At 40.6% G+C, this 16,168-nt stretch overlaps 1 protein-coding gene across 5 annotated transcripts in view; it reads right to left on the bottom strand.

Annotated features, from left to right (window-relative positions):
• Nucleotides 1-438: 438 nt before the first annotated feature.
• Nucleotides 439-16,168, bottom strand: part of ZRANB1 (zinc finger RANBP2-type containing 1) — a 42,162-nt gene continuing 26,432 nt past the window's right edge. For all 5 annotated transcript variants that reach the window (XM_015632956.2, XM_015632953.2, XM_015632957.3 and 2 more), the window contains 6 exons: nt 14,066-14,137; nt 13,101-13,299; nt 9,619-9,739; nt 8,650-8,779; nt 4,666-4,895; nt 439-3,597 (listed from right to left, as the gene is read on the bottom strand). In XM_015632956.2, the coding sequence (XP_015488442.1) occupies nt 3,379-3,597; nt 4,666-4,895; nt 8,650-8,779; nt 9,619-9,739; nt 13,101-13,299; nt 14,066-14,137 (971 nt within the window). In that variant the 3' untranslated portion in view covers nt 439-3,378. The remainder of the gene's footprint in view (nt 3,598-4,665; nt 4,896-8,649; nt 8,780-9,618; nt 9,740-13,100; nt 13,300-14,065; nt 14,138-16,168) is intronic.

Below are 16,168 nucleotides of genomic sequence, written 5' to 3'. Positions count from 1 at the left end.
GCCATGGAAGCGGAAAGGGAAGAACATCATCACAGCTGGGAGATGCCAAAGCACCAGGAGCTGCAGCTCTCAAATGGAAAAGTGCTGGGCAAAGAAACAGGAGATGAACAGTTGCTGCTGAAGGTTTGTGGCTGACAGAGCCATGCTGCTGTAGTCCCACTCAGGGAAGGCAGGCAGGAAGGCTCTCCTGGGATAATCATCTCTTTCTCCAGGGAAACTCCAGAGATGTCAAAGTAGCTGTCAAAACAAGCAGCTTCAAGGTGACAAACATTAAATAAAACCTTTTGAAAAGGGCATTAGGGGAAGTTACTGAATAAAAGGGGGGAAAATGAAAAGCAGAAATGAAACAAGGTCTCCAAACACAAACTGACATGGGTAATGGAGGAAATGCAACTCAGGGGTATTTGCCATAAGCCATGCAGCAGAACTTTGGAAGAATCCAGAATTACTAAATTTTAATATATTAAAGCAAAAGAAATACAGGGATTTTCACTGAGGAAGTCATAAATAAAACCAGAAAAAAAACCTGACCAGCTGTAAAGGAGGTAGCAATGAAAAGCAAAGTTCTACACTAGGAAAACGTGTACTGCTGCGAGCAATATATGAGGAAAATAACATTGAGAAACCCGATTTTTAATATATATTTTCATGGCTGAAAGTGCAGAACTTGCTGACAAGCTGCAGGGGAGTGTGTACAGATTAATCTCAGTGTCTGTAAACTTTCAGGTGTGTGATTGAGGAACCACTGACATAGACTGACTGTGGTGTGAGCACTGGGGGTTGCAGCTCTTTAATCTACAGGTACAGGAGGTTTGGATTACTCTGATTCTGAAAAAGACACTTCACCAGTTCCCAACGGGCCTGTGAACCATGTGAACCTGAACAGACCATTGTACAGCACATCAGAACAAAACAATAATGATCAAGGAAGCCAAGTGATCCAAAGTACCAGGACTGTCCTGTCGGAGCAGAACCAGAGATTCATTGGTGCATGTGTTTGAGAACAGCTGAACTGAGCACAGGGACTCCACTGCTCTGGGGAGGGCTGGGGGGGACAGGGGTACAATGCAGGCTGCCCATGGACAGCAGGAGAGGAGGGCAGGGACAGCTGGGCCACTTTGCCTTAAGGCAGACTCTCACATTGGTAATTCTCCTCTTGGGACAAGGAAGCTTTGCTTCCCTGAACGGAACAGCACTGCCAAAAGCACACAGGGTGAGAGGTGAAAACTCCACAGCCTGCCCTGAGCAGCCCATGCAATCAGGGGCCTTCCCTTCTGTCCACAGGGCAGCTGGTCAGGGGCAGGCTGGGATCTGAAGCTTCAGGTCTGGCCACTGACTGAGCTCCTCAAGCTGGCTGAGTTAGGACCCCCGTGGTCACAGCACAACACATAAACCACTCCAGCACACGGTGCAGGCCAGCTCAGGGCACGGAAATCCTCATCTCAGCTTACCCTGCATTCAGCTCTCCTGACAGAAAAGCTTTACATCCTCAGCTAGACAAGGTATAAAAGGATTTCACTGCAAGGTAAGGACAAAAAAAAAAAATAAAATAAAAAAATCCCAATTTAGAAGGGAACTTGAACCAGGACTGTGCACTCATGAAGAATCCCTGTAATATCTGGGGTTGGGTGGTGAATTTGGGTCACTCACATGGCAGAGCAGCATTCATCCTTCACCTGGAAATCTGGGCATGCACCAAGCAGAGGAAATCTAATGGCCAAAAAAGGTGAAGACATAATAAACCTCAGTGGAATCTAGGACGGGAAAATTGCAAAATTAATACAGTACTTCATTATTTCTTTACTTTCGGTGTCATCACCAAGTTTCTGTAGGAGTTGTGCACGTTTCAACACCATCTAAGCAGCATTTGGAAGAAAAAGCAGCAAGTTCCTCAGGGTTTCCATAGCTCTGAACTACATAAAAATAGGTGCTATGGGGCTTCTTTCCAAATTCTAATTAAAACAGTTTCATCTACTGAAAAATTTCTTATTCAACCACCACACCATCAAAAGTGCTTTTCAAGACAACCTGAATTGCACTGTATATGTAAAAACTGGCATTAACCTTTAGTGTTGCAGTGAGATTTTTAGATAAACTTTATCCATTACAGGTTACATGGCTAAAGTTATCAAATATAATAAAATTTCTACTGGAGAATATACTCTGAACTTACAGTCTCAGGAACTTACATAAGTTTAAGTATGGCCACATCAATCAACATGCAAGAAATTCCCAGGTATACATACTGGGAAATATATAACAGTGCTTTTAAACAACTTGAGCATAGATTCTTCTTTTTAATTAGAACTGCCAAGTGGATTCTCAGTAGATTTAGTGACCGAGGAGTAACCTTTAAAAAGGTGTTTTTTTCATTTGCAGCAAAGTTTGAGTGATCAAAGAATAAATGATAAAATGATATAATTTGTAACACAGCAAGACAGAGTTCTGACAAGATTAAATTCTCAGTTGTGTTCAAGTTCTCAGATTTCACACAATTTTGTTTAGTGTATGCTCACAGGAATAAAATCCCTATCTTTTAGGTCACTTCTCTGAATAAATATCCTTACGTATACTGAAAGGAACTATAACTATTAGAAGAAAAAAAAAATTAAAAAAATAGGCAAAATAAACCCCAAAAGCCTTTTTCAAGAAACAAATAATTTCACTCAATGAAAATTTAGCTTCTCTTCCAGTTTGTTCCATAGAGTTTAGGCTTTATTATGTGGGCACAGCAATAACTAAAATATTAGTAAAATAATGAATGTATTTTTGCTTATGACTTGCTGTGGATATCTGTGCAAACAAAAAAAAAAACCTCTCACAATCTGACCTGTGCACTAGTGAGATTTCACAGGAAAGGGCCTTTCAAGGGAAATGTGTCAGAGTATCTAAAAGGTGATGGAGAAGACCAGGTTCTACTGTAAAAGAATCTCAGAAGGAGGAGATATCCATCCAGCTTCACATGTGCTTTCAGAAGTGCCCTTAGTTGAAAAATTTCTCTGCAATAATTAAGATGCTGGTATACGTTTCCTATTACACAACCTCTTACACAACCACATGCGGTACATTTATAGACAGATTTACAGTCAGAAAGAAAAATGGGGTTGGTTTGGTTTGTTGTTTTCTTTTTTTTTTTTCCATCTTGATAATAAAATTAGCTGTTTTTTGTTTCTTTTTCATGTTTTTATACAAACTGTAGTCCAGCCCACTTGGCTCTCTCCAGGCAGCAGGATGAGCGTCCATCCTCTCCGCGTGCTGTCGGAGAATCCTTCCCAGCAAGTATCCCCTAGACCTGGGTCGTTCCACACCCAACTGCTACAGCACAACGCTCACTCGGGGTCACACACTCTGCGCTGCTCATTTGCACTTTATTCCCCCTCACTCATCGTCGTCATCCTCGTCCTCCTCGCCGTCGGACAGGGACGTGCAGGGCCGGATCTGGCGGTAGCGGTCGAGCCACTTCTCCACCATCTGGGTGACCAGCGGGTGGTTGCGCCGGCGGGAGCTCTTCTGCATGGCCACCAGAACCCCTCCCTCCGTCACACAGCAGTCCAGCCACTCCCGCAGCAGCTTCTCCTGCTGCTCCTCGTTGCCTATCTTTGGGGGACACAAAACACCAGCAGTGAGGTTCCCAAAGGCCCAGCACCATTCCTGCTCCACGTGTGTCCTGGTGGATTCTCCTAATCTCTACTCTAGCCTCTGTTCCAGGCAGCCACTCCAAGGCTACTCCAAAAGATGCCCACTGCATTTTCACCCAAGAGCTGCAAGTACTCTCCAGCTCTTCTCCCCAGTTTTTCACTTGTATATTTCCAGTATGGCCTACAGTTATTTTTAAGCTATTATTTATCTATAGTAAGCACCATATATAAGGAATTAAGTCCTAGAAGAGCTTTCTGGCTTTACAAACACATTTTTAGGTGCCTAAGTTCTTGGCATGAAATATTTTCTCTTGTAAAATGTAACAAGTATTGTGGCTTGCTGAAGAAACATCCTTTTCTAGACTTGAAGCTCCTATTTTTCTCCTTTTATTTACAGAAAGCCCACTTTCTGCATTTACTTCTGTTTTCCAGCCCTCCCTTCACCCATGCACAACCTTTAGTGAAGTAGTTCCATGATTTTATCATAGTTATTAAACCAAAAATGAGCTGAGTTTCATTAGAATAGGTGGAAAATGGTGCAACTATGGGCCAATATTTGTGCTGCATCTATTAGGAAAAAAAAACAACAAACAAAAGGCAGATTTTAGTTTTGCCTCAGTGACAGAACACTTATTTTTGTGTCCTAAGTATGCTGATATTCAGTGTTCTCAGGCACAGGGTAGGGTTGTTGGGGTGTCCAGTACAGGGCCAGGAGTTGGACTGGATGATCCTTGTGGGTTCTTTTACTAGCTCAGGACATTCTGTGTTTCTATACTATGATCCTGTTTCTGTAATTTACATGGACAGGTAAGTACATTCCATTGACAGAGCTGTAAATAAGCATCAAATTTGTGGGAAAATACCTTTTAGAATCACCTGGAATGATGGGGAAGGAGCAGTATTAATTAACCAGCACCCTCCCTGTAATTCTTTGGACACCAAAAACTCAGGGAGCTACAAAGATTGCTGAACTTCAGTGAGCAGCTGTGACAAAGTCACCACCACACACCAGACGTTTCTTTCTTACCTCTTGAGCAGAAAGGAAGTGAATGTGCAATAATTTCCTCTCGCTGTCCACCAAGGGTAGAAAAGTAACAGTAACATCATCGTCAGTGTTCAAATTAGCACCAGCGCCTCGATTGCCATAGCCATCATTCTCCATGGCAACCAGGGCGGAGAAATGGCCCCTCGTGTAGCCCAGAGCTATGGGACTTTTCCAACAAAAACTCTGTTCCCATAACAAAGGCAAATACACACCTGTGGGAGTGAAACACAGGGTAAGGCTCAGAGCTGCTGCTCAACAAGGAAGGGTTTTGATACAAACCTTGTGGTTTGGGTCAAACAGAAGCACATCACATTTAAAACACGCATGGTTGGGTCTACACTGACACAGGCACACTTTTCAGTAGAGCTAATTGTTATTAATTAACACAAGTCAAGTATCTTTGCAACTGTACAAGTTTAAACACGAAAGATTACAATCACAACCAATACATTACCACAGCCCTAAAATTTACAGTCTATAGTGCAGTGATGAACGAAAAACAAGTTTAGAAAAGCAAAAAGCAGTCGTTTATGTTTGGTAACTTTTCTTAAAATAAAAAGGAAAAAAGAAGGAAAAAAAAAAATCAGATTATGCATCATAGAAATAAAGGCTACATTCATCTATTTTTACCAGAGCAAAAATCCCACCATCTGCTCACAAAACTTATTATTAAAAGAACTCACTACACAAAATGTTACTCAGCACTGATGTAACCCATCCCAGAGAACGGGACTGCTCATATTCAGTACTCACAGATTAAATTAACACACATCAATTATTCATATCAATTTTAAAAAAAAAAGAAAAGAAAAAGAAGCACCAAAAAGCTGATACTGCTTTGCTCAGCTTACAACCAACACCTGATGTCACAGATTCTGAGAACTGCACTTTTACTCCCCACCGTTTTTAGCAATAAAGACAGCAGTTCGCTCCAGGTCTCAAAATAAAACTGCAACTCCTTTCTTCCAGGAACATAAATAATTCTTGGTGTGTACTTCTGCAAGACAACTTAAGCAAAAGCACAGCTCACCTTGTGACAGGTTAAAAATAGCCCCACATAAACTCAAGTGCACATGTAGCATAGCAACCTCCTGGTACAGCTGCTGCTGCAAACACAGCGCTCCTCCGACAGCCATGGAGAGGGAAGGGCAACGCTAAAACGGGAATTTGAGGCAGGGAATGGCTTTGGAGGTTCTGCTTAAGTTTTGAGCTCATCTTTTTGTACTGCAGTAAAAATTAGTGGGGGCTACCAGTAAATAATTGTTCTTTTTTCCTCTTCTCCTTGTTTTTGAGTTAGAAATCAAGAGCTATCTAGTCTTGCCATTTGTTTAAAATGAAGATTCACACAAGTTTTTACAACACCTCGATTTAAAGACAGATCCTTTCAATACCTTCTCAGCCCTCCCTTCCTCCTGGCCCCATTATTAAGTTTCACTCTAAAGCAATGTTAAACACAAAAGGTGAAGAACACGGGGTAAGAGTTCATCAGAAAATTTTAAGCCTTTGCATTAAGAGAAAGAAGCAAGCATCCAGTCAAAACTCAAATTTACACCCAAGATGATATCCAGTCAAATGTAAGGAAGACAATCCTCCAGTTCCTGGGAGCACAGCTATGTGACCTTTCAGGACTGAAACTCATCTGTTTGCCTCCATCTCTGCACTAAAATTCAACAAGTGTTTGGAAATCTTCTTTCACCGTTGTTTTATCCTGGGGAAAATTCCACACTAATCATTTCCCCAAGACAGAAGGCTGTGCTAAACTCTCCATTCCTCCTCAACACTGCGATGAACTCCACAGGAGAAGAATTTAAAGCATTGCCAGGGAGAATATCTAGTGCTCTTAGGAGTTATAAAAGTCACTCTGATATAAAGCCAGAAGGTCATGTAACAACAGTTGACATGAACACAAGCCACAGAAAATAAAGAATATGGGCTAACACCTATCCTGAAGCCACCCACATAGGATTTAGTTTCTCCAGCCTGACCTGATGATCACTTCAGTCAGTCATCTTTTTTCCTGTTCAATTTTAAAAGCTGTGTAAATAAATGTGGCCAGACCAGATGGGTCTGACCAGGATCATAGTTAGGGCTTGAGCAAACAGATCTTCCACCACTGAAGCTGCAGTATTTAAAGAATTAACAGTCAGCTGGAATCTGGGAAGCAGGGAGGCTGGCAATTATGGATTCATAGCAACTACAGCAAGGATGCCAAGCTGGAACAAGGAATCCCTGGGGTAAAAAAATCCTTTCAGGGAGAATTTATGGGGTGTGTAAGAGGGTGCTACAAACTGAACCATGATGTTGAACAAGCATTAAAAAAATTCAATTCCCCATTTCTATGATAATCCGCAATTACAGAGTGGTTTGGGTTGGAAGGGACCTTAAAGCCCATTCAGTTCCACCCCCTGCCCAATCTTCCACTATCCCAGCTTGTTCCAAGCCCTGTCCAACCTAGACTTGGATACTCCCAGGGGCTTTTCTGATGGATGTGATGTTAAACGGATGCAGGGACACCCCAAAACTCCCCAAAGCTCCACGTGCTGAGCACAGCCCACACCCAGGCCCAGAGCAGGAGACTCCTCCTGGCAGCCCACCCCACTCCCAGTCCACTCAGCTGGGTTTCAGCTGTGCCAGTGACATTTGATTTGCACACATTAACCACAAAAACGTGGCTGGGCAGGGAGAGGAGCAATTCCAGCTACTGTGACACAGGACTCCAAGTTCACCTGTTCCCAGTGCTGCTTCCATGGATGGATGGATGTGAACTGTGGCAAGTAAATCTCATGGGGTAACTATTTGGGCTGCCTAAATTCCTGGAATCCCATGTGCAGTAAAAGGGTGTTCCAGGCACCTGGCTTTCTTCTGGTTCACAGAGCAAGAAAATTTCAGCACATTTAAGCCATGTAACACTTGTCTGCCTCAATGCCCAATCTAGGAAATAATACCATTTGCAAACCACTAAGCCTTGGAGTTAAAAGCAACACAAAGCTGGAGTGTCTGATTTAAGTGACACAAGTAATTGTTCCTTCCCAGCCTTTCATCATCAAAACATCTACCTACAACAACTACTCAACTTCTAGACTCTTCAGAAAACTAATTAATTTCCCCACATGAAGTTTTGTTACTGCCCCAAACTTAGAAGCCATGACTCTGAATAGTTATAAATTAACTGCACAGCTTAGGTTTTAGGTTAGGGTTTTCTATTGATCATGGGCTTGCCTCCTTCCAAAGTCACCACACTCATTTCTTTCAAATCACAAAGGTGTTTTGGGAAGTCCTCAGCTAAGCTAGAAATAAAGAGTGGTGATCATGAAGCAGAAGTACTTGAGAGCAGGAATACAAAACTGTGGGAAAAACAAATGTGCCAACCCCCTGGAACACACACAGCTCCTTTCCCATGGGTTCTGTTTACAGCTCACTTTGTGCAGATGCTCCCAATCCCCACTCATGTTTTATTATTTGAATAATAAAGTATTAGCATGTAACAGAGGTGAAAGCTGCCCACAGATTTGGCTTGCAAAGCAGAAAATACATGTTTAGAAATCTACAGATGTTAAGTCTAAGCAAAACTGGACTGAGTCATCTTCATATATAAGGACAGTCAGGCTTTCCTGAAGACAAGCAGGAGGAAAAGTCAGAAAGAATCTGATCAAGCTATGCAAAATTGTAGTACTAATGAGAAATAAGTCAGTATTCACACCACACTTGCTGTAAAGTGTGAATCACTAAAACACAGATAATTTTAAAAACTCCCTTTAAAGTATCACGAAATTCACTTTAACAGGCACCATGCCCACTATAAAATGAAAAACTGCAAGTTTGGGGTGGATTATTTTGTTCTTTTTAATAGCAAATGAAAATTTCCCTACAATATTATTCTGTCCTTTTCCAGAGAGTCACTTCATGTCACTACTGATTTACAGCCCAACCTTGTTTAAAAGTGAATTTAAAAAATGAAAGGCTTACCTTGGAAGCGGGTATATCCTAATGTTTCTCCCCGAAAACTCTTGTAATATTTTACTCCATAAACTATAATTGGTCTTCTAAGAATATGTGCAAGTACAAAAATGTGTGTCTGCTCCAAACTCGCTCCAGGCTGAACCAAACACAAAGAAAGACATCACTTGAAACAGAACCTTCCATCCTCTACTTTGAAATTTGAAAAACAGTCTTCAAATTGAGAGAGAAAATGCTTTTAAGAGTGAGAAAGCTTTGACAGGAAAAAACAAGACTGGAAAATTATTGGAAATAAGGGAAAACATTTCAGCTTGTCAGCTGTCAGTAATAGTTCTCTGTCCTATTGTCCAGATTCAGTGTAATGGATTTCATTCCCCATTCAAAAGTGAAACTCTCCATAATGTTAGGTCTAAAAATAACTCCTTCATCTGAGGGCACTTTAAGGCAAATACCTTTTGATGATAGGAAAAGGGCACATCCAAAAAAAAAATCTCAAAAAAATAGCACCAAAATCATGTCTGTACTTTAAAAGTGGAGCTAAAAATACTCCCAATAGCTGGAAGCTTATAGGAATGTAAATCTCATTTTGGAGGGGAGTTATAAAATCTCAGCTTGCTGGAGTTTGAGCAATGTAAGCTGGCAGATTTGAAGGTGTGTTTTGAGAGGTAAAAGTGCTTTAAGAGCTGGATATTAAACAGGATTGTCTGTTAGTTTGTTCTACAGACTTCACTCTTAATACCACAATTCTTTTTTTGTGTTGCACTGCTTAGGAAGCTCAAAAATCATAATTTCAAATTAACCTTTCTGTATCTGTAGAAGAGTTTACCCAATAAGATTTTAAGATCATTTGCTTAAGAGGAATGTTTTTCCTTCATACAGGAATATTCTTATCTCTGAAAAACTCTTCTAGTTCTGAAACTTCTTTCCAGAAACTAAAATATCTTTTCCAAAAGCCCTCTAATGAAGGAATTTTCTTACCTGGCTTGCAAGAGAGAGAATGAATGCCCAATCTTCCTGCCACTGTTCCTCTCTCAAGGAGAAATGTAAACCGAAGCTTTGGGAATACCATGATTCCCACTCTTTCCAGCGTGTGTAGAACCTAAAATGTTAAGAGAGAGAGAGAAAAAAAAATGTAAAGGCAAAAATATTTACTCAACCACCAGAATCCTGACAGCAGTATTGAACCCTTGTAATCCTTCATCCCAAGAAAGGGGAAGAAAGAGAGCAAGTAGCAGGAAAAGTGAATTTTGTTTTCTTTTTTATCTTCAGGAGATTCCATTTATTAATCTTAATTTAAGAACCACTTAAAAAAAAAAAAAAAAAAAACAACAAAAAAAAACAATGCCTGCAGCAAACATGATCCAAGTTCCTATCAGGCTCCTGCCTAGTTTGATACTTCTTGCAATAGGGTTTGTTTTTTTTAATCTTATTTAGGCTTATTTAAATGTTGATATACAGGGAACATAAGTAAGATATTCAATTTTATTCAACAGTTGCTGCTCATTCTTCTCACAAAAAAAAATATAGGTATTTTCTATTTTTAACCACATGAGTCAATTAAGTTCAAAGTACTTGCATATCAATTTCCAACAACCCATGGTTAAGAGGCAGAATCTGTTTTATATACCAGATTTTGGAGCAAAGGAGTGGTAATTCCACATTATATGGAGTTGTAAAGCAGTGTGGATAAAAATCAAATAAGCAAAGTGGGATTTAGTTTAGTCATGATATTTTATTTAACAATTTACCAAGAAAAATGACATGTTCAAGGAAGATGTTTGCTTTCTAATATTTTAAACTCTGTCCAATCACCACACCATGGAAAAGCCACAACTTCATATTAGGAACAGAGATTTAGGGAACAGTTCCAAGCCAACTTTTAAACAATGGCCTTTACTGTGAAGACAAAGAAACCATTCTAAAGTTTCAGCTTATTAAAAAAGTCACTGAAATGAACTCATCTAATTAAAACCTGAGAATATTAGCAGGCAGTGAGTGTGTGTGGGTAAGATCTTTCCTATGCTTTCAGTGAAGCTGGAATCAACTTAAAATCTTGTGTATGACAGCAGCCACCAGCCAGGCTGGGTTTCCAGAATCCAACCTAAAATCTTGGCTTAACTTTAAATTCCTATTATTAAGATATTTGGATAGGTCTGTGCTAATTGACAGTAATATTTACAGGGATTCATCTGGATCTACATTCCAGTTTTTATCCAAACACACCAACACTTCCACCTTTGTAGCTGATAAATACTTTGCCTATTTTCTGTCATGAATCTCTAACAGCACTCTGAATTAATTCCTGGGTCTCCTGAAAGAAATTTAATCAGATTCTGGTGAAGAAAAAACAGAACAACAACAAAAACTCCCACATTACCAGACTAAGAGAGAAAGCCCAGAAAATTCAAGGGAAACAAAGGAAAACACCAAACTACTACTCCCTAAAGCTGGACTGTGAAAGTGTTCTCCTAAAGAAGTTTCTTCCCTGAGTTAGTCAGCCATAAAAAAGATTTTAATGTCATTTAAAGCAAACTTTTTAGATTAACACAAGAGAACTGAATGCATCCATTAAAGAATAAAATTCTGAAAGACAACTTAGGACATGTGCCCATTCTCCAGCAAAAGCTAATGGTGGAATACAAAAAGGGACACATCAGAACACACTTTTGTGTGAACTAAAAAAGTGGAGTTATTGAAAGGTGAGTGGAAAAGACTCCACAGGCCAAAGCCTCTGGGAACTTACTATGGAGCTTTTTCTGAGTACCAGACACAAGACTTTCTGGTAAATAGATTTTTTCTTTGTTCAGCATCTAAACAAACATAGCAAAATGAGGTCAAATGAGTTACATGAGTGTTTTCTGTCTGACTATAAAAATACCCATTTTTAAGTGTCTTTGTGGAGGCTTTGAAGAATAATTCCACTAGATAAAAGTTTAAGTAGGGATTGCATTTAAGAGCCTGTTCCAGTGACGACATCACTTCCTATCAGCCACATGTCCTAGCCCACAAAATTAAATGTATCTTCTCAAATGGAATCCATACAGCACCTATAGGATATACAGAATAATCAATTTACAACAGGATCTGGCTAAAAGACTTATTCTAAAGCCTTGTTCCTAACAAGGAACACGATCTGTTCCTGGAATACTTGTTCCTTCCAGTCTGAAGACCTGTTCCCTTGAAGGAACACATCAATCAGTTAAAAATTATGCTTCTAATAAGGATAAAGATAACACAGAGTAAAACAAAAATTCTGTCTAGACATAAACTAAAAAGCTTAACAAGACTGAATAGCCTCTAGATGAGAGATATGTTAGGATACAGCAGTAAGTCAACCACAATTAACACCAACATTTTGAGAGATTTGGTCCAAAGCTCAGTAGTTTGCAGCATGTTTTTGGATACCATAAAGAACAAAACCTCATCTATCCTAAATTTCTATTCTGGCCTCATGGGAGCTGCCTGTGATGCCAGGGACATTCCTGCATGGCTGAGATGCACGCTCCATGCTGAACAACTCCTAAGCAGTGACAGATCCTTTCCAACACTGGTTCCTGGAAGAATTGCTACTGAAGCATCACTTTCTGCAATCCAGCTCAGGATGCTAGTTTGTGTAGTTCTCCCCCAACAGCACAAAATTTACTTACAGGTACCACTAAATTAATCTTTGTTGTTGCCCTGTACAGCAAGAGGACAGGGACAAGCTCCTTCTGCAATATGTGTGCTGACAGTGTTTCTCCTGTCCTTGACTACAAGAACACCAAAGAAATGATCATCTGTGACTTGGATTATCAGTCTTTATCAGCTCATCCCTTAGTCCAGGACACCCTGGACAGCTGTTGGACACCCTTGGGGGTCCAACTAAGATTGTCCCTGTAGCAAAAGGAAACCAAAGTATCTGACTAAAGAAGACTGTCTGTGCAAAGCAATGAAAGTTGTTTTACAGAATGATAAATCAATTTTATGGCCAAATGACAGAACAAGTTAAATGTCAACACTCCCTGCTTTACTGCCATTATTTTAGCAGACAGAATAGGGATAAAAAGAGAAATCCTGAGTAAAGCCATAACTAAGCAGATGGAATGAAAATACTGGAAAGTTTATAAGGAATAAAAGGCTATCTTCTACTAACAATCTTCTGCTCCCACCAAGCAGCAAGGCATGGCATGTGCATGATTTACATTGCAAGGACACAAATTCCAGCTGCAGTAACCGTGGTTAGTGCATGCTTGACAAGTAAGTATAAAGCATTTTAGTGTTTGAAATGCCATTTGCTGAGCATCACTCCCCATCCCTGAGTTCACAGCATCCAAGTTTCCAGTGCTCGTATTTAAAACACAAGATCCCAGCTGGGACCACAGTGAGTCGACAGCTCTGAGGAACAAATCCCCAGGGAATTGGGGCAGGGTGGCTGTGGGGTTTTGCTGTGACAGCACATGGAAGAAGCTGTCCTAACTCACCAGTGGGAGCAGTCGTGTAAACTGTCGTGCAGAGCCTTGCGCAGCACGGAGTCCTTGTCGTAGATGCCCCAGGTGGCCTGGAGCACGGAGTCGAGCAGGCAGTCCCCGGCAGTGCGGTTCCAAAGTGCGTACAGCCTGCTGTCCAGGCGTGTCCCCAGCTCCAGGGACCAGTTAATGATGGGAGACTCCTCTTCCAGCTCTGCAATGGCACAGCCAGCTCTTAACATGCTGTTCATTTCTCTCAGAGATTTCGGACAGCACGATACGGCAGTCTCAATAATTTACCCCTTTGCATGAATAAAACCCCGCTTTCCTTCATACTACAATGAACAGGTCAACTACACTGGCTGAAAAAATTTCTACTAATCTCAGTAAAACAAACAAAAGCCAAACCAAACCACAGCACCACGTTATTTGTTTGAGGATTGTTACTGAAATAAGATTTTTTTCAGTTTTCCTTAAAAAGCTTGTGACTCAAAACTGACTTTTAAAGATTTTTAAAAGCTCTGTAAACATGATTTGTAAAAACTGCACTCTGCCTCATAAATAGTATGGAAATGTTAAAATTAAAATAATTTTACATGGACATACAGTGACAAGATAAGGGGGGATGGCATCCCACTGCCACAGAGCAAGGTCAGATGAGATGTTGGGAAGAAATTGTTCCCTTTGAAAGTGGTGAGCCCTGGCACAGGTTGCCCAGAGAAGCTGTGGCTGCCCCATTCCCAAAGTTGCTGGTTTGGAGCAACATGGTCTAGAGGTCTTCAAGGACCCTTCCAGCCCAAACTATTCTGCAACTTTATGAATTCCAGGGTGAAGATCAAGTTGAAAGCATCCAATCTCTATTTTAAACATGTTCCTGGACAGAGCCATACATATACAGACACATGTAGTTTATTTTTAGTAAGAGACACATTCTCTAATGAAAAGCCAGGAGTGATCCCAGCTGTTCTCAGTGCATTTACCTTTCTGAACATCTCTGTCAAGTACTTCATCAAATAATTTTTCCTGGACTGTGGGTGGTAAATCTTCAATATCTGGAAAAATAGAAAGCAAATACAAGAGTCACTTAATGTTCCTGTAAAAGAGACATCACCAGGAGCTCAGGAGAACTCACAGAACAGCTTTTTCCCTATCAGCCCTAACACCTCCTCTGGAAATCTGCTGTCATGTGTGACCCAAGGCTTTGCAGAGCTGCTGAGGCAGGTTTGCATCTCAGCCTCACTGTCACACCTTTGATGCAGAAAGGATCATCACAGCATGCATAGGGTAAGACTGGATTTCTCTGAAGGTTAAAGTGGAGAACCACTTTGAGGTGAGGAACAAAAAAAGGAGTATTTTTTCCTTTCAACCCTATTATATTTTAGCACAGCTTCAATCCTAAGCAATGGCTTGCCACCCATCTGGAATGGCTTCTCCTCTGCAGTCTATCCCAATGGACAGGGACAGTTTGCCAAGGGATGTGTTCTTCTCCAGAACATCCCATTCCTCTGTTATCTCATTCAGGCTTTAATGAAATAGTTCTGAGAACCCCAATGGTTTGCAGCAAGTTAAAAAACAAGAAATGGGAAAACTATTAAGCTATGCCGTGGAAAATGCCACTATTGACAACTGCTCCCAAGAGCATTACAGACAAAATTTGCAACAACCTCATAAAAAAGAATTTAAAAAAAAGGTGGAAAATTCTATAATGGGCAGAACTCTTTTGTGACTGCTGTATCATTTAGAACAACAAACACTGTCACACATTCTAAAACTCAGCATGTGCCTCACAGTAAATATTTGCTCCAGGCCTGCATTCCAACAGAGGATAAGCAGTAAAGGGTTGCCAGGCAGAGCAGTAACCAGAGAAACTTTGCTGGTTTCAGCACAGCCATGAAACTTAAACTCGTGAAAGTAAAGGTACCAATAAAATAGGAACAGGAACATCCAGCACCCCTTCAGGCACTCCAGGGGATAAGGACTGGGGCCTAAGTGGTATTTCAAGGACACAAAGATCTCTCTTAATTGCAGTGTGGTAGCTGCCAGTCCTGCTCAGATGTCTAGTACCCCAGGGCTTTTAAGTCCACATTTAGGCACATGAGTTGCTACTGAAGCACACTAATGCCTGGTGCAGGCAGGGTGATGTGGGGTGGTCTTTTTTTTTTTTTTGTATGATTGATTAGAGCTTTTTAAGCTAAAACTGTTTGCAGTGACCAGCAATCAATTTAAAAGCTTTGCTCTCTAACATCCAAGCATTGGCTTTTCAGGAGGATCAAATCTGTTTATTTGAAAGGTCGAGTAGAAACTGGTTCGTAAACTACATCATTTAGGTAATATCTGACCAGGATTGTGTGATTTCTACTTCTATCCTTGGAAATGCTCTCTGGAGCCAAACTGCAAAAGATGTGCAGTTGGCAAAGTGTGAGGAAAGCAGAAAGTCTTGATGCATAAAAGCTTCTGAACAATTTCATTTTTTAATTACTTAACAGCTATTACAAGTGTCAAAAAACTGCACAGTGCTTTAAGATGTCTCTCTTGAAAATACTGAACAAATTCTTAAGCTCTGGAGAGAACATTTCTCCCATGTGTTATGAAATCCTTCTGTTGCCCCTTTCCCCTCTCTCCCCCTAAAAAGCAATGAAATTTTAGTCTCCCAGACACCCCACATGCCTCTCATGGCCCACAGAGTACAATTGAATGCAGCATCTCAAACAGGTACACAAGTGGTAAATACTATCAAGATTTTTTGAACAGGACATGAGGTAACACTCAACCAAAGGGGTTCCAAATACAATTCTTGCAATGTTTTTTATAAAAGACAAACAGGTCTGCTGATTGGCACAGTTGGCAGCTGCACATTTTCTTACTAGTGACAGCATTTCTATTAAAGGAAACAGCTTTTGAAGATTAAAAGTCTTCTAATAGCTCCTTGTTAATAGATAAACATTCCTTTGATCTCAGAGTACCTCAGAAGTATTCAGAAAGTTCTATTGCTACAACTAGGTAAAAAGAAAAGCTCTGAGCCTCAACAGAAAGGACTGAAAGCTAAAATAGCCATGTGAAAAGTCACACCATGGAACAGAAAT

This window comes from Parus major, chromosome 6 (genome assembly GCF_001522545.3).
Source record: "Parus major isolate Abel chromosome 6, Parus_major1.1, whole genome shotgun sequence".
Lineage (NCBI taxonomy): Eukaryota > Metazoa > Chordata > Aves > Passeriformes > Paridae > Parus > Parus major.
Note: the sequence above shows the minus strand (reverse complement) of the source record. Positions and strands in the feature narration are given on the sequence as shown.